The sequence below is a fragment of the Anopheles arabiensis genome, chromosome 3 (genome assembly GCF_016920715.1).
Source record: "Anopheles arabiensis isolate DONGOLA chromosome 3, AaraD3, whole genome shotgun sequence".
Lineage (NCBI taxonomy): Eukaryota > Metazoa > Arthropoda > Insecta > Diptera > Culicidae > Anopheles > Anopheles arabiensis.
Window position 1 is genome coordinate 42,206,296 of NC_053518.1, and position 22,398 is coordinate 42,228,693.

General features: G+C 42.3%; 2 protein-coding genes across 3 annotated transcripts in view; one reads left to right on the forward strand and one right to left on the reverse strand.

Annotated features, from left to right (window-relative positions):
- Window positions 1-22,398, reverse strand: part of LOC120900535 — a 199,733-nt gene that overhangs the window by 69,700 nt on the left and 107,635 nt on the right. The window contains exons 7-10 of the mRNA XM_040307647.1: window positions 9,430-9,494; window positions 8,475-8,715; window positions 7,135-7,271; window positions 6,252-6,357 (exon numbers count right to left, since the gene is read on the reverse strand). Of these exons, the coding sequence (XP_040163581.1) occupies window positions 6,252-6,357; window positions 7,135-7,271; window positions 8,475-8,715; window positions 9,430-9,494 (549 nt within the window). The remainder of the gene's footprint in view (window positions 1-6,251; window positions 6,358-7,134; window positions 7,272-8,474; window positions 8,716-9,429; window positions 9,495-22,398) is intronic.
- The window catches only part of LOC120900536, a 33,763-nt gene continuing 25,332 nt past the window's right edge, over window positions 13,968-22,398 (forward strand). Inside the window, exons 1-3 of one of the 2 annotated variants that reach the window (XM_040307649.1) lie at window positions 13,968-14,169; window positions 15,138-15,444; window positions 22,073-22,395. In XM_040307649.1, the coding sequence (XP_040163583.1) occupies window positions 15,381-15,444; window positions 22,073-22,395 (387 nt within the window). In that variant the 5' untranslated portion in view covers window positions 13,968-14,169; window positions 15,138-15,380. The remainder of the gene's footprint in view (window positions 14,170-15,137; window positions 15,445-22,072; window positions 22,396-22,398) is intronic. The other variant, XM_040307648.1, reaches the window with a different exon arrangement.

A 22,398-nucleotide genomic window follows, 5' to 3' on the forward strand; every position in this document is an offset into this window, starting at 1 on the left:
TGGAACAAAAAGGATTACCACTAGAGCGCGCAGTGTATAAAAGATCACATGAGTTCGGGTTTTTGGGAGTTTTCATTTGTTTTCACAGTATTTTGTTTCTCCGTACACAGCCACCATATTGTTCTTGTACGTTTGCCGCAGAAAGTGAGAGGGAGAAACACAACGGGGAACGAGCATCATTAAACACAGAAGAATCCACGCCCGACCGGGCGGTAGACTCCTTGGTGGGTACGGCAAAGCGACTTAGAGAGCTCGTTGTGCTCCAATGTGTGCGTGTGTGTATGTGTGTTTATTCGGTGGTTCGGTTTCAATATCCGCCGGAAACGATCCCGTCAACGAGCTTGTCAAGAGATAGGAAATAAATGTGCATTTAATGGTTTGCTTTGTTAGGGTTTCGCGTGGAGCTTTCGTAGTCGAGTAAAGACGTGTCGATTTAGTGGTCGATGTTGGGTGTGCTTTCGATGGAGAGTGGCCTGTCTGGCTGTTGGCTCGTTCTAAGGTAGTTCATTTATTTAAGGACAATGATTTATCTTTCCGATAACGATTCCGAAGACAGCTCCCTGCTGGGCAGTGTCCAGAAATAGAGCGGTTAATGCTGTAGTTCAGCTCTCTATTATGCAGAGTGAAAGTCCTGTGTCCTTAAATAAACAATTTAAAGCAATCTACGAACTAAATTTAACATTTGCTCTCTAGTCCTAGGCAACATTATGACTTTGCTGCTAACAATTTGAATGCGAAAGCCATTCTGAAGTGCATCAACGCTGACATTATTTTAATGAACTCTTTTTCAATGCTTTCCATTGCTTCTGCCCCTCTGTATCTGTAGTTTGTATCTGTGATGTACTAAATGGGACTCCGTACTTCATCCAGCAATCAAAAGCAGCAGCATCAAACAGTTTTCAACCGAACAGCGGCACTTCTTTAAGCTAAGTGATGATGCAGATGAATGCAGTTTGCAATGAAACATAAGCACCCCATAAGCAGGGGCACCGAGAAAGCCAGCTCTCCCAAAAAACGGATAACATAACTTCCTTTTAGCAAAGGGGCTGCAAATCTTCAAAGGCCAAAACCCTTGCAGGGGTTTTGTAAGATTGCTGCAGTAAGTCCACCCCGCAATCTCAATCTCATCGTAGCTTTCAACGATGGCCGTAGCAGTAGCACCACTAAAGAAGTCCCGAGGAGCTGGTTGAGGTTGAAGCATAGATCTAACAGATGCGTGCAGCACAGCTGAAGAAAAGCGCGCGAAGAGAGAAACAGGGAAAGAAGGGTACACTTTTCGGCTGCAAACACTGCAACACACCAATGCAATTGAATGCACTCGATAGATCCCCAACAAGCTTCAGGCCATGGCGGGAAGAAGCGAGTTCAGCGAGAGAGAGAGAGAGAGAGTTGTTGAATTAAATTAAGTGGAATTGATTCCGCGCTCTGGTAAATTGTGTGTAATTTATTACCACGAGTGCGCTTTTTTTCGGTCCGTTCCACGTTGGCCATTTCTTAATTCGGAGCGGGTGCACACAGATAAAACTACAATGTTTTTCACCGTGCATGAGTGTGTGTGTGTGGTACTCTACACTAAAACTAAACCGCCTAGAGAGTGACCCGATAAAAGCACACATGACCTACAGCTTCGTTCGCTTGCTGTGTGCTGCAAATGGCAGAGTGCTGCAAGAACTGGATGCCAGTGGGGCAATGTGGAACAGCGACCGAATGCAATGTGAAATGGAATTGATTTCCGGTTAATAGAATCGAGCCGTGATTTGAGCGCTCAGGCGATTACAATGTAGGTTGATTTGATGCAATGTTGTTGCGTGGTTATTGCCTGTTCATTTGTTAGCTTATTGTGAGGCTGGTCGGCTTTCATTTCGTGTTTATTTTCTGCTTGCATTTTCATGTAAATAGCTGCACGCTTATTGGCAAACGAATTTAGTTCAAATATTAGGCTTGATTCATGTTAATTAGTTTGAAAACTGCACTCCACTTCCAAACGGCTGTTTGAATGTGTAACAGTGTAGCCTTATTTATTTGTCCATTTCGTTGCTTTTAACAATAAATCTGACATTGATATTCATGTGCATTGGGCTGCGAGTGTTGCTGACAATCAGCTTTTTAATTACACCACCACCACCACGACCAGATACCGCCAGCCACATTACAAGCAAGCACAGCCATCGTAACATAACACTCTGTTGGTACGTGTGCTGCAATACGCCTCAGTCGCGTAGTTAAAAAGCTACTTTTCCCAGGCTACTACCGGGAGGTTGGCGGAGAAAGTAGAACAAGAAAAAGCATCTCAATTGGGAAGCAAAATTGTGCTTCCTTCGGCCATTTACTTACAACGGCACAGACGCATTTGCATAAAAACGTAATTAAGAACAAAACACAACGGACGGACTGAAGCAAGCAGCAGTCGGGGGACTGAAGAAAGATTGCATCTTGCCGATCGAATAAAAGCTTTTTCGTATGCTTTGCCCCCGGCCGAGACACGGGGTCATACGACCTCCGCCTCCCGACTCCGGTTTGGTAGAAGGTTTTGCGAAGAAAGGTTCTTCTGATGAAGATAATTTCCTTAGCGGGTTCGTATCCGTTCTGAGCCCAGTGCCAGTAATGATGTTGGACGATGTTTTCCCATCTTCAAATGCATTTTACTAATGCTGTATATTTGACCCGGTTTTTTTAACAGTGTTTTCTTTAGATGTATCCCTTTTCAAAAGAACCCATGACGCGCTCAGAATGATCGAATCATTAATGGATGCTGTGGGTGTGTTTTGACCTAGCCAACGAACGGGATTGTACGAAAATTAGTTTATATTCGCCGTTGCTGCGAAATACGCTCGTCTAACCCGTTTGCGTCATGTTCTTTCTGACCTTGGGCCACACAGATAGGCAGACACAGATCAAATAAGAAACATTCGCACCCCAGCATGAACTCGACAAAAGTAGCGCTAGTGCGCGAGATGTTCTAATTTTTAATTATTACAAGCTGCATAATTAAACAACTCTTTCCGCCCTTTCCCGCGACTGACAGACTGCTCACGCTTCTGTGTTCGCAGCTTGAGTTATCTGCTGGAGCTTCACCGAAAGCAGGAGGGAGGGTTGTCTTTGACAGCTGGATGTAAATTTGCATGCTTTCATTTGGGGTGGGAACGGCAACCAGCTAACCAGTGACGGTGGAACGACGTACGGGCTGCTCATCAAGCTCAGCCGACGCAATCCGAATACGCGAATGGTGCTCGCGTAGAAGAAGTCATTCGCACAAAAGAGGGAAACTATTTCACGCAATCTTTGCTCATTATTCGCACTTCATTTTCTTCGCCCACGATGGCGGTGTCCTTCGATATTCGCCCGCGTGTGCTTTTCTTTTGTCTTCTTAGCAAGATTAGTCGTTAGTCTCCGGCTGCTGGTGTGGGCCGGATGTGGCCGGTCGGCCAAGATTCGGTAATGCCAGTCGGTAATGCTTCAGTAAGAGTAACGAAAATTCCGCACTTTCCGCAAGCAGCTTACACAATAAGAAGGTGAATAGGTAAGCACTGTGCGGGGAAAGGACACAGTCCTAGTGGTGGGAAAAATTACGCTTCCTCCGAAAAGCCCACCCATCATCAGCCGGTAATGGGGAACCTCAGCAGTTCCAAGCGAAAACTATAGGCTTCTCATTTCTTGGCTATTGTTTTGCTGAGTACGCTAAGAGAACAACCGAGAGAGGCAGAGGAAAAGAAATGAAAGCTTTTCAGCTACTGATGACACACACAAAGTACCCGTAGTCGGAAGACCGGGCAAAACCGGCCACTTTTTTCGATTTAAATTGTAAATTTTACCGCAATGTGGCAAATGAAAATGAATATTATGAAAGCGCGAAAAACTCTTGGAACGTGCCAGGGAGCTACACACTACCGGCAACCATCCGCAAGGCTCTAAAGAAGGGCGGCTGAAAATGTCACACTGGAGAAAATAATGAAATCCTCTCTCTCTTGCTGTGTTCTCTCCCTACCTTTTTTGTTTTGCCCAGCATTTGTGTTCCGCTGAAGTGTAATTCTAACAGTGTGCTTTCAACGGACGCCTTTTCTTGCAAACCCCGTGCTTGTCAACTGGAAGGCTTTTGTTTGCCCGATTGTTTGTTTTTAGTTTGACCATTCACGAGAAAATTCTTCCTCTTGCGCGGGCGCATGCGAAGATTATAATCTAAAGGTGGCACTAATTATTCGCCCATCCGCACTGCACCTGAAGCGTTTGAGGGGGGAGGGGGGGAGGGTTGGAAAAGGCAGGCTACGGTACTAATTTGCAGATAGCAACTACGAAGCTCTTTTCTGAAAGGCACGGTTTTGACATGTGACCGGTGGAGTTTTCGCATGAAGTAATGTCACGTAATATTAGGCACTGCTTTCGTAACCTCGTGCCAGATGGAAATATATTTTCGGTGGAATTTTTAAGACTTTTTGTTGTTGTCAAAAGAACAACGATCACTGCACGTAGCACCTTCTGTTAAATCAAATACCAACAATATTGAAAGGATTGTCACAATTTTTCAACCCAATTCCACGAAAGCAGTCTCGGTAACTCTTTCTCTCATTAACTTGACAATTTCCAAGAGAAGAAAGGAAATATTCATTATCACATTCTTAGTATATTGCAAATCCTACCATGTCCTACCATGGTAAATGCTGACAAGCGTGAAGGGTTGCTTTGCGTCAGAAAATCAGATCCTAATTTGATCTCAGTATGGGAATGTTGATGAATGTCTACATTGTAAAGAGCTGTAATAAAGAGTGTTCCGTACAAAATATGTTTAATTACTGCCGTATGTGATTCAGCAATTATTTAACGATTTTGCTTCTTTAAACATCCTCTAGTTTATTCTATAAAGGAGACTGTTCAAAACGTTTATTGGAAACACACTTTTTTTGTTAACATTTTAAAACACCTTTTTGTACAGCAATTCAATATGCTGAAACGGAACTGTTCTAGACATGTTTCAATACCAGCCAGTTATAATTTTGTACTCAAAAACATCCCATTGAACTGACAGACTGTTTTTTTGAAAACAGAACATTTTCAAAGCAACTGTTGCGGAATAAAACGATGACCACCAGCGATTTATCGCAGCTTCTAGGAAAGGCCATTCGTTATGATCATTCAGGGAAGAATGATTTAGACATGTTTCACAGTACCTACAGCTATATGAAATTGTTCAAAATATTTTATTTAATTTGGCCCACTTGCCTTATTTTTTTGCGTAAGGACAGAGCGTTATTTTCAAAGCTTCTGGGAACCATCGTGGAGTTTCTAGTCGTTGCGCTTGGAAGATACATTTCGTAGCTAAACTGCTGCTTCTGTTTCCATGAAGGTAAAACAGCTCATCAAAAATGTTTTTTCTGTGCCACAGCACAGCACGCATGACGAGTAAAAACCAAGGATTGTGTTATTTCTAGAACAGGCGTTTACAGCGGACGTTTGTCGTGGATAACGTTTCATACAAGGTCAAATAATATGGATCGTAAAAAAAATCCACCGAATGGTAGTAATGTAAGCAAACATCTAATATTAATGAAAATTTGGGATAGAAAATAGCAATAAGTGAATAATTTTACACTTAGTGCGAACCAGCCTTGATTATAGAAATCGCGCTGTAGAACGCCTAAATATATGCAATTTGTTAAAAAATTTGATTCATTTGATAGAACTATGAGTCTGTTGTATCCCATTAAACGACAAAACGGAAACAATGGTCACAATTCGTCGTAATGACTTTAGTACCTAAATAGGTTTACCAAACCGTTAAGATCATCTTAAGCTCGAGGATAACATGGTTAACTTCTAAAATGTAGCGATTATCACTAACAGTTCACTTTCACCTCGAACACATGGTTAGCATTGTTCTAAGAAATTGTGATTCCGTTTCGAATGAATTTCCCTTCGTGTGCGAATACCGACCTACTGAAACCAGACAACGTTCGAGGGGCAGAGTTTCATCCAATCAAATCTTAATCCAATTCGGAACATCACGTAGGAGCATTTTGGTCTCATGGGACCGTTCCCTTTCGCCCGATTGTATTCTCTCCGGCATGAGAATACATCTTCATTTTTCTCTGACCAACTATCGCTCACCTTTGCTAAGGAGAGCTAGGAAGGATGGGGCTTAGTTTTTGGCTTTAACTGTTAGCAGTTTTTCCTACAAACACCAAGCATCGATTCGGTATCCTCTCAGTTTGCAACGATTTGCGCTTCGTTACAGCTGCTGCTGCTGCTGTTACACTTACCTGGCAGGTGTAAATGCCCTCGTCAAGACGGTTCGCCCGGTTGATGCCCAGCAGGGCCGTGTAGTGATCTTTCGAGTCCAGTGGCAGCAGGCGGGTCCACATGTTTCTGCATTAATAATGACGTTTCGTCCAAAGGCGGAGTACGGCGAAGCAAACCGAGAGTGTCCAGCGCGGTGAAAGGAAAACGGTAAAAAAGGAAACTCGTTAGATCGTTGTGTTGGTTGGTTTTGAGGAACACACAAGACAGCGCCCTCCCCGCCTTCCCTAGTTTTTGACAGCACAGGCATAGGTGCAGGGTTTAGGTAGCGTTTGTTGTGCTTTCGAAAGAAACAACATCATCTGTTGAAATAACCTCTAGGCGGCGGGATGGAAGCAGCGCAGAAGGAACAGCCCCGAAGCCGGTCGGATCCTGCTGTCCCTGCATCGTGGAGGGTTATGGCTGGATGACATGTTTAACATATCAAAGGTTTTTGGGCTTTCATGCTTCCCACATCCCGAGAGCCGCCGCCCGCTCGAGAGCTAATCCCAAAGTTTCAACCACATCAAGACCGGCCCGTCCTGAGGTTGCGCCCTGCCCCAGCTACCATTCATTCTATCTGATGTGCGCCTCTCGTCGTTTTCCGGGACTGGATGTGCTTCCTTTCCCCGTCCTGTCAGTCGTATTACTTTTTCTTCGACGACGGCTTTTTGAACTAATTTCGGACGGCCTTTGCCTTCATCGTTGCCGGGTCGGCGGTTCCGTGTGCGCGATGATGGATGAGACTCAAATGGCCAGCCAGCTTCTCCGGTTGCGGTAGTCTTGAATGCGAGAAAACGGCACTCCCTCTCCCTTCGGCTGCCCCTTTGCCAGTCCTGTTGATTGTTCCTATTTTGAGCGATTTACCTTGTTGCTTTGGTCACGTTCACGTAGTAGCCGTTCTTGTACCACCGGAAGGACATTGTTGATGAGCCCTGCGCCACACAGGACAGTATGAACTCGGTGTTCTCCCGGATCGGTCCCTTTTGATTGATGACCACCGACTGCAGGAGCGAGATGAAACGAGTGTTAAAAGGAGAGAGGTAGAATTTTGTTTCAAGCAAGATGCGCACTACATCGTATAAGAGAGGGAGAAAGAGCGAGCGAGAGAGTTGTGAGGATGTGTCAGGCACCGGAAGCACAAAGGAGTGTACAATTTTCCAAGCAACAAGACACAGCACTGGTTGTTAATGGTCCGACGATGAGGGGACACAAGTCCAAGGCCGAGCGAGAGGACACAAATTTGTATACATTACCCACCGAGGGCCCGGGACGGTTTAGCTTGGTGACAACACTTCCGATCAAGTGGGTCAAAAATGGTAGCTCAAATCTGTGCATAAATGGACTCAAACCAGGGGAGGACGCTCCTAAATTTGATGCTTTAGAGGGATAGGTGGAATAAGGACCATCGTTATCGATTATCCTCCGGTTACGTGCTGGATGCTGACAGGTAAATAAATTGGACACCATCATCAATCTTGTTGCCAGTGTCAATTCGGACATTATATAGAGGGATTCATAAAGAAGGATTGAAGATTTGATGCAACATTGTTGAGGATAAAATGAGGGTGATGGACATTTTTGATTTCGAGTGATGATTAACATGTTGAATTCAAGCATATGGCCGCAAAGAGTTTAATAGCTGGTTGTGCTTTAAGGAAGCAGGAAGGAACGTGTAATTCCGATACATTAAACTACCCACCAACACAGCGGATTAATTATCGGGAAATTAACGCAATGTTCGCGTGCACCGTTGGAAAACTAAAACAACGTCGTGGACCGGTGGGGAAAAAACCGGAAGAGCTAGTCGGCTTGTTCGGTTCGCTGGTCATAATCTGACCCGACCTGCGAGCAGCTTGTTTCGTGGAAGGACGGCTGCCACAGTCTATCCATCCCGTCAATGAGGATGCTCTTTCTGAGGAGCGATGTTACAGCAGCAGCAGCCGGAAATAAGTTTCCGGTGCAAGTGGGAGCTTCTGGGAGCCTTCGCGGAAAAGAATCTACATTGACGCTTTAGCCGTCGGAGCGCCGAAAAACCTGTTCTACGGAAAAACACTACCATACACAAACATGTTCCATTAACGACCTATGGCATTCGATGGCCATCAAAACATGAAGTAACCAGTGCGGTCCCGTCCTGTGTACCGTTCGTGCGCGTTTGTGTGCAGGGTATGTATCGTCGGGCGAACGAGAACTACGTAACCTACCTGCAGCATTAGACCAACGTCCTGGCGAAAGGAAAGCTTCGTCCCCGGGACGAGACTCACGTTCCCGATGCGGCCCCGCTCCGTCATTTTCTCCATCGCTTCTCGTACCCGGCTCGAGTCGATTTTGGGGCCAAAAAATTGAAACATCACCTCACCGACTCCGGCTCCAGTTGTTGCCGGTGCGGCAGCTTTCGTGCCCGATGTTCCACCAATACTAGCACCGGTAGGGATCGCGTTTGTCCTGTGGATTAAACGGTAAAGGTCGATGAGTGAACCGGCGAAGCAAGAATTTCATACCCGTACCAGGCGGTTGGGGGTGTGTTTTTATAAAATGTGCAAAGAAAATACCGGCAATGAAAACCCTCACCCACCCAAACGCCCAGGTGATTGAACCTTGTCGGTATGCTTGTAATCGGATGGTGCCGCCGCCGAGGGGCTGGCATGGTAATTAGCTATAAGCGCTGACTAGAACTAAATGTATGAACGTGTACGTGTATGTGTGTGTATGTGTTGGTATCGAGCATCGTTGCGCGGGTCAAGAGGATCAAAAGGTATACCGAGATATGATGACTTCTTTAGGGATGTTCCACGAAGCACAGGCACGAATGGCAATGAGATTAACGGAAAGGTCGTGTCCCGCTCGGTACCACGCTGCTGTTTGGGAAGGTAGAGCGTGTGCTAATTTAAGGACCGGGAGGGATTTTAGATTTAGTTACGTGTGTAATTATCGTTGGATAGAAGTAATTAGGCAAGGTGTTTCAGGTACACTTTGCAATGTAAACATTAAAGTCTTTTGGGGAGGCTCGCTGGAGGTGTGTCGTTGGCGGGAAAAAGGTACATTGAATTTAATGAAATGGTCATGGGAATTGATAACGTAATGATTTGGTGAAATGACCTTTCAACAAGCAGACGGGGCGGGGCGGTGACACAAAAATATCGTAATCGTAAAACTTACTTCGTAGCAAAAACTTCCAGATCATTGATTTTGGATAGATTGAAATTCCTCAAAAACCGGTTGATCTGCAATAAAGAGAAACAGAAAAATGGGATTGATATATTATTGTGCATTATGCATGAATTATAAAACTTAAATTTGTCATATTTAAAACGGATTTATTGTTTATAAAACTGGCATTAAGTCAAAGAATGGAAGAGATGAAGAGGTTTCCATAGAAATAACAGATCATTTTTACCATCTTTTTCCATTGCATAATTTGATGTATGATCAAAGCTGAAACGAATTAAAACGTTATCGGTTTTTTAAATTGATTTTTGAGAGAAGTTTAAAAACATCAATGAATTTCAATTGGCCAAAAGTGACTGCCATGTAGTAGTCACAAGTAGTGCAAAGTACAAATACTTTTTACATGTATATTTAAACGCCCATTTTTTTAGCAGTTTAACAATTGTTAGGGGGTTTTCCGAAAAGTAAGATACAACTCGTCAACTCGTACGACGTAACAACATGCCCGTCATGGGTTCAAGTCCCGAATAGACCGCGTCCCCATACGTAGGACTGCCTATCCTGCTATGGTAACAATAAGTCACTGACAGCCAAGCTCACTTCACTAGTGGATAAAAAGCAGGCCTTGACCGACAGCGGTTGTTGTGCCAAAGAAGAAGAAGAAGATGCAATTGGTAAATATTTTGGATTGACTTTCAGTTACAGTGAACCCTCTCTTATTTGACACCTCTCCAATTTGAAAAACCTCTCTTATTTGAACATTTTGCACAGTCCCTTGATTTCCAGTACATTTTTGTTCCTTTAATTTGGAAAACCTCTGAAATCTGTGTCCCTCTTATGTGTGTATGGTGTTGCCATGGTTATTGAATGATGTATGCTCAAATTGGCAATCCTGTTCGCAGTTTCCTATAGCAACAGTTAAGGCTGCATACTAAATGTTCTGTCTCTTTCTTGTTTGTATGGACCTTTCATTCACTTTCAACCTCTGTAATTTGAAAACCCCTCTTATTCGACAGTCCCATCGCCTCTCAAATAAGAGAGGGTTCACTGTATTTGCAATCAAAAGCAATATAAATCATAAATTGAACCTTATAAGCATAAAACATTGTTCATAGAATTACACAATGCATGTTAAATATTATGATATTATTTAGATGGCAAAAAACAAAAGCACGCTTAACACATAATATTTTTAGTTTTGTTATGCATACGAAAGCAGCCTCGATAAGCAAGAACTTTCCTCGGTTCCTTTAAAGTCTCATTTATACTGGGTGAATTGCTTTTGTGTATACACATATTTGGAGTATTTTGTGTTATAATGAACAGCGTGAGTTATATGTTTATTCATGAGAGTAATTAAAACTAAGCAAACAATTAGGCCGGCCTGGTGGTACAGTCGTTGACTCGTACGGCTTAACAACATGCCCGTCATGCGTTCAAGCCCCGAATAGGCCGTGCCCCCATACGTAGGACTGCCTATCCTGCTATGGAAACAATAAGTCACTGAAAGCCAAGCCCACTTCACTAGTGGGTACAGGCAGACCTTGACCGGCAGCGGCTGTTGTGCCAAAGAAAAAAAAAGGCAATTAAATTAAAAGGCTCCAATATGGAACTGTGATGGTTATATGATGCAGGTTGATCATAGTTTCTACATAAATGTAAACAGTAGTAAACAAGCATTCTATTCCCCGAAAGCGAATTCAAATCAGATCATCTAATCATCAAAAGCCGACTAAAATGGACTGTTTGTTTATTTGATAAAGTAAACCCATCGAACTCATTTGGTTTAAACGGTTAAATATACATTTACATAGTCAGCTTTTTCATAATAAATAACAATTAACAAATTTACTAATTCCTTAAACGAGCTGGACGTAGACCTTTCCTGAATGTGGCCTGAGGTACATCGAAAACGAATAAATCAGTGGTCAAGTTAAAATTACACGACATGGATGTTATGTTATCCCAACCATTCGTAATTCCAATCATTCGACGAAAACACTCTTCGCACTACACCTCTACATTAATGTGTCAACCACAGTGCAGCTTGTTTAATGCGACTGTGATTTTAAACAACGTCATGTTGCGGGTATCACCTCCGACGTATATGATACGCAACAATATGCCACAGTATCACAACGTACACACACAAACAGTGCCAAATGAGGCCTCACTGGACGACCGATGGAACCAACGGGTAGCACACCACACCCTGGTACAGCTCGTTTGTATCCCATGCGGAGATCTCGATCGCTTTCATGTGTGCCGCCGAACGGGGGCTCATTCGCTTTGGAAAGGGGCCACCGAGCGATACGGGGCTTGGTTTTGACGTGATCTAGAAAATTAATTAGCATATTCGTTTAATTATCAAATGCAAAAAGCCAGCATCAGTGCTCGGTACACTCGTCTCGCGGCAGCGGCTGTGTGTAGCAACGAGGTGGTTCAGTGTTTTCTTTATGCCATTTTTCACCCTCCGTTGATGTTTGATACAGAGCGCAAAACCGGTGTTTGACACAAAAGGTGTACACGAAACGCCAACGAGTGAAATAACTCAGCAAAGGCTCAGAACATGGCCAGTACTCGCAAAAAAGCCCACCATACTTTAAGGGAGTGTCTGGAGCTGGGCTGCTGAGAACCCCATGAACCCGCCAGGTGGTTGTTCTCATTAAGTGGAAATCAAGGGACAGGCCGGCACCAGGTCCGCCCGGCAGTGCTCGCCCGGTGTTTGCTAGTTGGCCCTTTTCACACGACAAATACTTCAATTAGTGGGTTGTGGTTCGCAACAAACAAGCAAAACCATCGGACATACATACACACATATACTCTAACTCTCTGACGAACGCCGACGAGAGACGCAGACCGTTGTATGTTTGAGACTTGTGTCTCGCATGAAAACGCGTCACAATCAACAACGAAAACAAGCATTCCTTTTAACCGGCATGAGGTACGTTGCGTTTTAAAATCCTGAAAAATCGTTTGTTGTTGCACTTCTCATAATTATACTTGGTTTTGGTTGGAAAGTACGTACGAAGCAGAATGAACTTAACGAATGTACCACGATACGCCGACTGGCGGCAATTGAGGAGCTATTTTCTCGGCGGATCGTTAGGTTTGCATTTACATGTACTCTCATATGCGGTTGGCTGATGATTATTCACACTTTCAAAAAGGAATTTGAAGGACAGTGATACTATTAAGCTTGGCGTACATAACCATACGTACATTTACCATAAGCCACAAATCAGCGATTCCAAGGTAGTTTCCGGGGTGGGCTTTCCGACCGTAAACCGTTTTTGTGCACTTTTGCAGTATGTCTACTGTTAGGTGTGCTTGATAGTTACGGATATTACGGATTTTCAGTCAAGGTAGCCCGTTAGCAAGAGCTATACCTGATCACTGTAAGTGAATACTCGTAAAGCTCAAGAATAGGAAGATCACAAAGTACAACAAATAAAAGTTCAGTTCTTTAATGTTATCCAATAAGCATGTAATCTATTACCATTGAATTAATTCGCTAGTTTTGTCACATTTTTTTCTATATGGTATCATACTATCGCAAAGCTATGAGAGAATATATGCTACATCATATCACAAAGACATGAGAACGTGAACTGCTTTTCATAAACAAAAAGGACCCCCCTCAAAGTTATATTCCATTGTTATCAACTGGAAGTCTTATCCAAAGAGCAAACACTGGATCGCTATTTTTGGAACTTTACGAACCTCTAGAAACTTTTTCATAAAGCATCGCAAAAAGCATTTGAGTTTTTACGTAAAAAGGAGCAATTCCCAAAATGAATTATTGTAATGTAAATAATTCACCACCATTCACATATAGCACTGTCTAAAGCACTTCCGACGACCTAAATTTTACCTGTGCCTGCGCAAAAAAACCAGTAGGAGAGTTGGTTCCGTTATTTAACTACCTTACCAATCAAAACCGTCCCACGCACATTGCCTTCGAAATGATAAAATCCTATTTCGGAAAACCCATTCTTAATGCCTTCATCGGATCAGTGCGGTGGAAAGTTTGTTGGGCCCGACCAACTTAAGTTAGGCAGCGTTTAATGCTGCGTACGTGACCCCTCTACCATACATCGGGTGCGGGTCTAAGTTGTGTGTCGTATTTTCCACCCATTTCTGGAATGGGGTTTGGGACAATCCTATCGACCAACAGCAAACCTCCTTCGAAGGGTATAATGTAAACATGTGTTGCCGTATTCCAACGGGATGTTATGTAGTAAGAAATCGGTAAAGTGTGCAAGTAGTATTTATTTGTTAGGCGTTTTTCATTCATGTGGTTCTTGTAAAAGCCCAACAAAAAGGTTTTACCAGTAACTCTCCACTATCTAGCAACTGTTGCAACTAGTGCACTCTTCACTTTACATACAAACTCTAATTACCTCCAGTGCCCAGTGTTTGACGCACGCGTTTGGACCGGAACTGGCTCGTCAGATTAATTAGTAGGTCGACGTTTTTACGCGACCGTAAAGTGCAACACTTTCGACCAGTTTAGCGTAGCGACCGGTTAGTCCACTTGTGTGTTCAGTGGAGTGACAAGTGAGCTTCCGAAAACGAAAACGAGTGAAGTGCTATCGGGCTTATATTTCTCCATTCAGGATCATTTCCTGTAGCAACACGAATTCGTCCTATTTTCGTCTTGCGGCGTCTGTTTGTTCCCGAAAAAAGCATCCTAGCGAAGGAAAGGCATCTGCTACGATGTGATCAAAGGTTCGCGGCAGATCCCGCGTCAGACTCATCTCACTCTTTAGCGCTTTAGCGAATGCTCCTAGCAGCCGGATCTGTTATTAGGGTGTGTTCGGAAAGATGTGGGAAAATTGTTTTAGGGGGCGAACAGTTGGTGAGAACTTTACGCGTACCTACACCTACACCAACGCAAGGGAAGAGGAAATGGTGGAATGGTGAAACAACTTCATCGTTGTACGGAATGTGTGCAAAGGCAACAGCAGAGTTGTTGGAACTAGAAGGATGAAAAACATCACACCCCACCCGCCCCTGGTTACGGGTTCCCCTGTCGTTTGGTTTGGTTGGCAAAATTAACCGTTGTACCAACCACCGATTTCAACACGCCAACTTTTCACCAAACTTTCAACCCTCTCGTACGCAATTTTCATAAGCGCGCAACACAACACTTTCCAGTGGCGGACCAACCCAGCCACCGCCAGCGCGGGTTTTTGGCATGACGATTGCACACGCGTTGTTGCGTTCGAAAACGGAAACACGGTGTGTTGGTGTGTCCGCGTTTGTGGATGTGTGTGTGTGAAAAAGAGACAGAAAAACAGCCAAGAATTAATTGTTTCCTTTGATGTTTGCCGTGCGAAAGATAATTTAATTGTTGCTTGCTGTCCTTTTTTTGGGGGGAGGGTGGGATTGGCAGAATTCCGTGTGCGAAATGTTTGCTTCAGGGCGGCAACAAAAACAAGCCCAATAACTTTTAACACATCTCATGCGAATTCTGGCTGGCTGGTGGGAGTAAAATTGGAAAATGTTTTTGTGCACTTGTTCTTCCTTGCTGCCTGACAAATCGTTTCTTGTAATTCTGTCCGCTCGTGCAAGCAAACCGGCAACCAGAGCGCAAACACCTGGCAAAGAATTTTGAGCAAATTACGTCGAAATTCGTTGCTTTTTTATAGTAGATTCTTATAACCAGCTAGCAAATAACTTACCCCCCGTGCTAGTAACTAGGAGTGTGTGTGTGTGTGAGTGTGTCGCAAAAGAATGTGTTCCAGTGTACGCGTGTACTAGCAGCAAACAGTGCCTGTAGTGCGTTGATGCAGAAAGCGCGCGGATTATAATCACACAACCGAACCTGCTTCACACAACCGATCTGCTGCTGCTGCTGCGGCTGCTACCGTTTCTGATCTCGCAGGCAAACGCGGAAAACCGGCCCCTATTCGTTTGAATGCCCCGCAGCCTGAAGGATGCCTGGAGTGGTATTTCTTGTTTGTGTTCCGACGGCAAATTATGAAAGGACGTTAATTAACGGTAAGAACGCAAGCCCATTGCACATTCGTCTGCTCGCCCTAATCACTTCCTACCCCCCCCCTCCCCCCCCAACGTTCGTAGAACCACCCAAAAACCCCTTAAGAATGTACGGTTCAGGTGGCCAACTCCCGCATTTCCCGGCACGGAGTGCAAAGGGACCATGCTTCTGGTTCCTGTTTTCCTTTGTCGTTGTTAAATATGTACTCAACGAAAATGAATAGCAACCTGTTCCGCCGAGAGAATGGGTCGGATTATGGTGGATATATGTTGAAGGAATAACAAGCAAGAAAAAATATATGAAGCCGTAGCACAATCTAACAAACGTCTTCATTAGCGGAATATCAAAGCGTCCGGCTAGAGACAGTTCCGAGAGTGTGAGTTGTACTGAATACTAACTGAGCCGGTCTCGTGGTACAGTCGTTGACTCGTACGACTTAACAACATGCCCATCATGGGTTCAAGACCCGGATGGACCGTGCCCTCATGGTTAGGACTGACTATCCCGCTATGAGGTAATCCATAAGTCACTGAAAGTCAAGCCAACTTGTCGGCTTTGACCGACAACAGCTGTTGAGCCAAACAAGAAACAGAAGAAGAAGAAGAAGAAGAAAAAAAGGATCATACAAACAGTGTTCAGGTTCTCCAAGTTGATAAATGTTGTAATCACTTGATGTTTGCCTAAAGCACTTGAATTGGGATTAAATGTATAAAGCTTATATTATTTAGCGTGGAGACATAATAGTTTTGTTGTATTCACCATATACGTAGAGTGAACACCACTTAAAAATATTCTTAAATCATATCAATGATTTGCATTACACCAAAGATTTCATAAAATTACATTTTACAAGAGCGACTCAAGGGCATTTTCAACCCGGTTTACCAGCATAAGCCCACCAAGCATTGAACTAGAAAAATTGTTTACAAATCAATACTGTTTATACGGTTAATAGTCAATACGGTTTGCAACATGTATAAACTGTTACGTCAGAAATTAGTGACTGAAAATGTTTCAATAAACGAAGGAAAACCGCACATACGCACATATTTACGCACATATAGCCAATAAGCAGCTAAATCAACACGTGCTGTAACGGTAAATGATTTCATGTGAACCATTAGGTATCGAGTTCAAATAATTGGTACGAAAAAGATTGTTTTGACCATTCAAGCGAAAGTTAAAGATGAAGGACCCATATCACTAAGTGCATTGCCCATATGACACATTAATGGAGCTTATTGACACTTACGATCTCACTAGTACACATGCCAGCGTAGCTCGGGTACGCCAAATAGAACTTGATGCAGCAGCGCCAGTAACATTTTATTAAACACATCAACCAAAAAGTGGAATTTGTCGAAGATTTTTTTACAGATGGTTTGAGCCTATTGGCCTTATTTGTTTCTTTTAATCAGAAATTTAAATCTAATCTTAATATTTCAAATTAGACTTTATTAGAAAATTTATTCTTGCAGACTATGTATTGTATATATTGCTATTATGACTTCATATATAGTCCTTATATTCGGTAATTTTGGTAAACTTGATATCATATGTAGTGAATTTATTTGAACTTATTATCTAGTTTACATAAAAAAACTGGAAGGAGTGATTTATAAGGGGTATCACTAGCCCTAGGCCACCAATCTAAAAGTGGCTGGCAATCGATATCTGGGAAGAGGATGCCAAGTATATAAAAAAAAACTTAATTTATTTCCAGTTTTCAATGCAATATAAAGTATTTCAACTATAGATTTATGGAGCAATAAAAATGTTGCGACGTTTTGAAATTTCATTTCGGTTTTATGCAAAGTTTGATCAATGTTTAGACAGTAGCATCCAATTTTTCATTAGCAAAAGGAAACTCAGTTATCTCTGATTGCTTGACGTTGGTATCATTTTTTTACCATCACGATGAGCGGTCCAAGATACAAGATTTCTTATCAACTGAAATAGGGGGAAAATACCGTTTTCAAAGAATGCGCTTCATATTTTAGCCGAATTCCATTCACCTTCAGGCCGGTTGTTTTTGTGTTGTTGTTTTTGTTGAATGCTTTGTACCGCGCGCTGCATGCATCGTTTTGTTCCCGCAAAATCAACGGAGAAAGTGCAACCATACATTTCAAAGCACCGAGACAGAAGAAATCGGCATCAAAAAGCCTGCCCCATCTGCTCGAAGAAGAGTGATTACTTCCTGATGGGAAGCTTCCGGGCATAAAGCCGGCCGCTCGTAGAAAGAGGCAAATGAACTTACTTTTTACTGCAGCTGGAAAAACAGAAAAGGAAGTCCAAACTGATAAGGACCCCGTACATGTACTGTGTAGATTTCACCGAGTCGAATAGAAATGAAGCCGAAATCGCGTGGTAGCCGAATGCTGGCAGCGAGAATAAAAGGGCATCAAAACCGTGATGCACCTGGTACCGCCGACCGGGCCGGAAGCTTGATTGTGTTTGGCTTTGGCCGTTTGGTAGAGCGGAAAAATAAAATTCCTTTCCGTCATCAATCGGCCCTCCAGGAGGCGACCACTCTCCTACCCCGGAAGAACGAAATCGGCGGAGATTTCGTAGCTAAATATCGTTCACCTGGTGTACTAGCGTCGTTTTGCTTTCTCCTCACCACTGCTTGCATTCTATTTCCGCGATGCAAGTTGCTCTATATCCAACTTCCATTTTGTTCTTCGGGCTGTTTCCTTACGCTTCCATAAGCCAGAGCACGGCGAAAGCGACGACGTTTTCATCTACTTCTGTGTCGTTTATTTTTCGGCCATTCGATTCGATGCCCTTCATTTGATTCTACGGCGAGCTTTTAGCCCCAATACCTAGAGGAAATAAAAGTGAGCACCGGGGACCGAACCAAGAAGTGAGAAAGCGCAAAAAAGCACGCACAGAAGTAGAAAATCATCTCCCAACTACTGTTACATTCGCCAGAAGGAATAGAAATACAAAAAAAATGAAAATGAAACACCATAAAAAGGAATAGCGGGCCACGAGGATGCTTCGTGCTTCGCAAAGCGGAAACATTCCTTCCTCCACCCTCTACCTGCAGCACCATTCCACCGAGGGCGAGCACTAGGTTGGGTAAATATTTGCAGATGAGTTTTGCTTCACTTTTGCACCGGTTTTGAATGGGGAGCTGCTGGATGGCGAACGAAGAAAACAAATCGCTCATCCGCCAGCGGCTCTTCACTCGAATCCGCGGCGCAAGTGGTGAATGCGAATGAACCACCGTCGCTGAGAGTGCAGCGAAGGACGAAATGATATTGTTAATGGATGCGACCCGGGTAGCAATGGGAGATTCGATAGTAAACTGCACTTTGATTCAGTTCCACACAGTGGCAAAGGGAAATTGAAAACTTGTCTAATGGTGAGCGTAGTTACGAAAAAAAGAAGATCAAATACATTTGAACAAAATGTAGCAAACAAAACAGTTCATTTTTCTTTTTGTTAAAATAGCGTTAGACTGAGGACACTATTGTGAATTGTATATAATTATTTTCCGTGTTGTTAGTAGAAGAAACAAGTAACTTGACCTTTTTACCTGAAACTTCTCGATGTTTTGGCTAAGTAAATAAGGAAGGGAAGCAATATAAGGAAAATTCAAACAACGCTTTTAATCCTAACAGCAGAATTTTGTGCTATTATTTTGGCTGTTTTTTCATATTTGCGATTTTTGTTTAAATTTTGTAGCACCTGGTTACGCTTTGTTTTACGATGGTTAATGTAGAATTCCTGAAATATGAATCCATTATGGCTGAAGAATCTTCCAAGTAACATTGAGGGAAGGGAACAAGTCATGAATAAGGTAAGAGGATGTACTTTATACTAGTCATGGGAAAAATGATTCTTTTTAAAGATCAGGTGCGGTCCAGTTCGCTCAGTGAAATGAACGGAACGAGTGCGGTGATTCTTTCGCACGCCCGAGGTGCAGTATGTTTTTAAATATCGGTTTTATGCTGCAAGAATGTACACTCTATTTTATTTTTTATTTTTTTTTGTTACATTTACAAGCAGAGAAAAAGGAAATCAAAGTTGTTTTAATGCTCAACTAAACTTTAAATTTATCACTATTTGCTTTATTGTCTTATATCATTATTTATTTTGTGTTCTACTCGTTTAAAGTATTTTTTATAAAAATGTAAATTTATCGCCGTTCAAAACAACGGATTCATAACACTCATTCAATTAACCGTACAGTTTAAAAAAAAACTGTGGTTAACTATAGTCCATGAGGAGAATCTTTTTCATATATTCAAAGCCGACATGGCACCCTATTCTAACATATGGAAAATTACCTGCAGTTTCGAACTGGTGAAAAAAAACTACTAGAGCGAGAGTGTATCGCTATTTTGCAGAACGGGAAAGAAGACATGGATAACAGAAGCTTTCTCGTTCTAGTCAACACACTATCAGATCGAAAAAGCATGCTGATTTTCTGAGTAGGAGAATGAACTCCGCACCGCGTGCGGTGGTTTGTTGCACACTTTCATAGTCGACAGGGAGAGCGTCCGCACGGAGAATCAATACCGCACCGCTAGCGTGCGGAGATGTATCGCACACATTCATAGTCGACGCGGAGAACGTCCGCACAAAGTATCAATACCTCACCGCTAGCGTGCGGAGATGTATCGCATACTTTCATAGTCGACAGGGAGAGCGTCCGCACGGAGAATCAATACCGCACCGCTAGCGTGCGGAAGAATCATTTCCATTTATCTGGCGGTGCGGTACTCGTTCACTCAGTGTAAAGATTGGAATGAATCATTCAGTTCTGATTCATTTTGCCCATGTCTACTTTATACGCCAGTCGAGAGACGAATGAAGCATTACAACTCAGTATATTTAAGCAAAGTACCCTTATTGTTTAAATCAGGTATCCTCAAACTATGGTCCGAGATGATTTTGTTAGAATACAGGCTATCCCAGAGATACGCTGTAATAGCGGAATTTCCACAATTTTCGCGCAGGTCGAATTTCAAGGATTTCAATCAAATTGTAGCTAATTTTCATGTAATTTTCCCCAATGTGGTAAATATATGCCATTTTATCAATTATTCGACATGATTCTGCCTAAATACTACCTTAATGTAGTGAATTTTTGAATGACTTTTACAATTCCACCAAAACGGAATTTATTTTGCATTTGACAATTGATGCGTGAAATCAGTACAATTTGGTCAAAAGACAACTTCAGTCAACTTTAAGACTATTTTAAGAGGTACTGCGTATCTCGGGAACGACCTGTAGTCTATGGTATTGTCTGTAGACTATTTCGTTCATAATTTTAAGTTTTTAAATAAAATATTGTATGAAAATATATAAAGTATTTCCAAGCACTACGGCCTATTTGGACCGTTCCTCCTGAATAAGTTCGGAATATTTTCTGATTTAAACGAGATTTACACGGTCAACCGTTAGCTAAAGGTAACGTCAAAATGTCCATTATACAAGTGATTTACTAAACAGTGTGGTCGTAAAAATTATTGTGTGGAGTGATATTTCATTGAACTTTTAAAACTTTTACAACGTAATACATACTGTCAGCACTAAAAAATACGCTACTGTCAAAGTCATAGTCAAAGTGTCTTAAGATACTAATTTGAAAGTAACTCAAACAAGAAATCATTGAAATTATTTTCATGATCTCCTGCGGTAGTGTCTAAAACATGTTTCAGTACTTCAGACATGTATAGACATTCAGCAACAAATCACCATTTCTTTAGAGGCTGGTGTCACAGTAGAAGCAGCTGCTATTATAGGACAGTAGTAATTGACATTATTGGGATCATCATAAGCTTGAAAGTATTCAAAAAGTATCCAATTCAAGAATAGAATGTTTGACATAAACAGTTTGAATTATGCGTTTTATCACTCATCATCACCGTTTGAACGAATTGATGCACATGTACATTGACCATGAATTTGACGGCTATACCGCGCAACCGGCTATCCGTTTAGGTGGTTAGCTAATCTTGCACAAAGAATAGCTTGTGGTAATTAAGATTTTTTTAAATCATTCAGTGTTCATACTATAATGATATGTTGAACAATTACAAGAGATTATTTATAAATGAAAATGGTTCAATTGAGGTTGCAGATTGTGTTAAACGAGTGATTTTGTTGTGATTTATGAACATAAGCATAATTATTTAATGATTCACACGTTTATAGTAGTGTTGTTGAGTGATTTGTGAATATTTAAATTCAGAGACTCAATAAGTAAAAGAATACTAATCTGAACGGATTCCGTTCGGGAATCGATTGGGATTTGTTTGCTATTCTATCACAATATGATCAGATTTTGCATGAGTTTCGATTGGGAATCGTTAGAGATTTGAATATTATTCTAACGAGATTAGGTTGTGTATTTTCATCGCGATAAATTGCTGCACCCTTTCGACATTTTGCAAATGTTACAATATGTATATATATATTTCTATTTTAGAGACAAGGTAATATTAAGTAACAACAAAACGAAATACAACAATCAGAATTTGTCTAGTTTTGGGCAAGTTTATTAGACTTATTTATTACTATCATTATTATTGGTTGTTATTTTTACTGTGTTCATTTTAACATAAGAAGTTAATTTTTGGCTCGAGCACTAACTGATATTTTCCTCCCTCACAGGCATAAACTATGCATCTAATAATGAACAGTTACCGCCACCGGAATCGACCCTCCAACAACACTCAACAACACCGGCACGTAATCTTAATATAAATCTGCCAGAAAACGTGACCCAAGGTCCGCGAGGGCCACGGGCTCCCACCACAGCCCACAATGCAGCCGGGAATGCAGTGTTGCGGCTCGAGGTTGAGCTGCGTGACAAACACGCAGTCCAGGGACGTCGCACAGCAAACAAAGCGAAACCACCCAAACCACCGGGGTACGGAGTGAACGCGATAAAAGGACCACCACCGAACGTTGCCGGTTCGGCACCCCTTGAAAAGGTA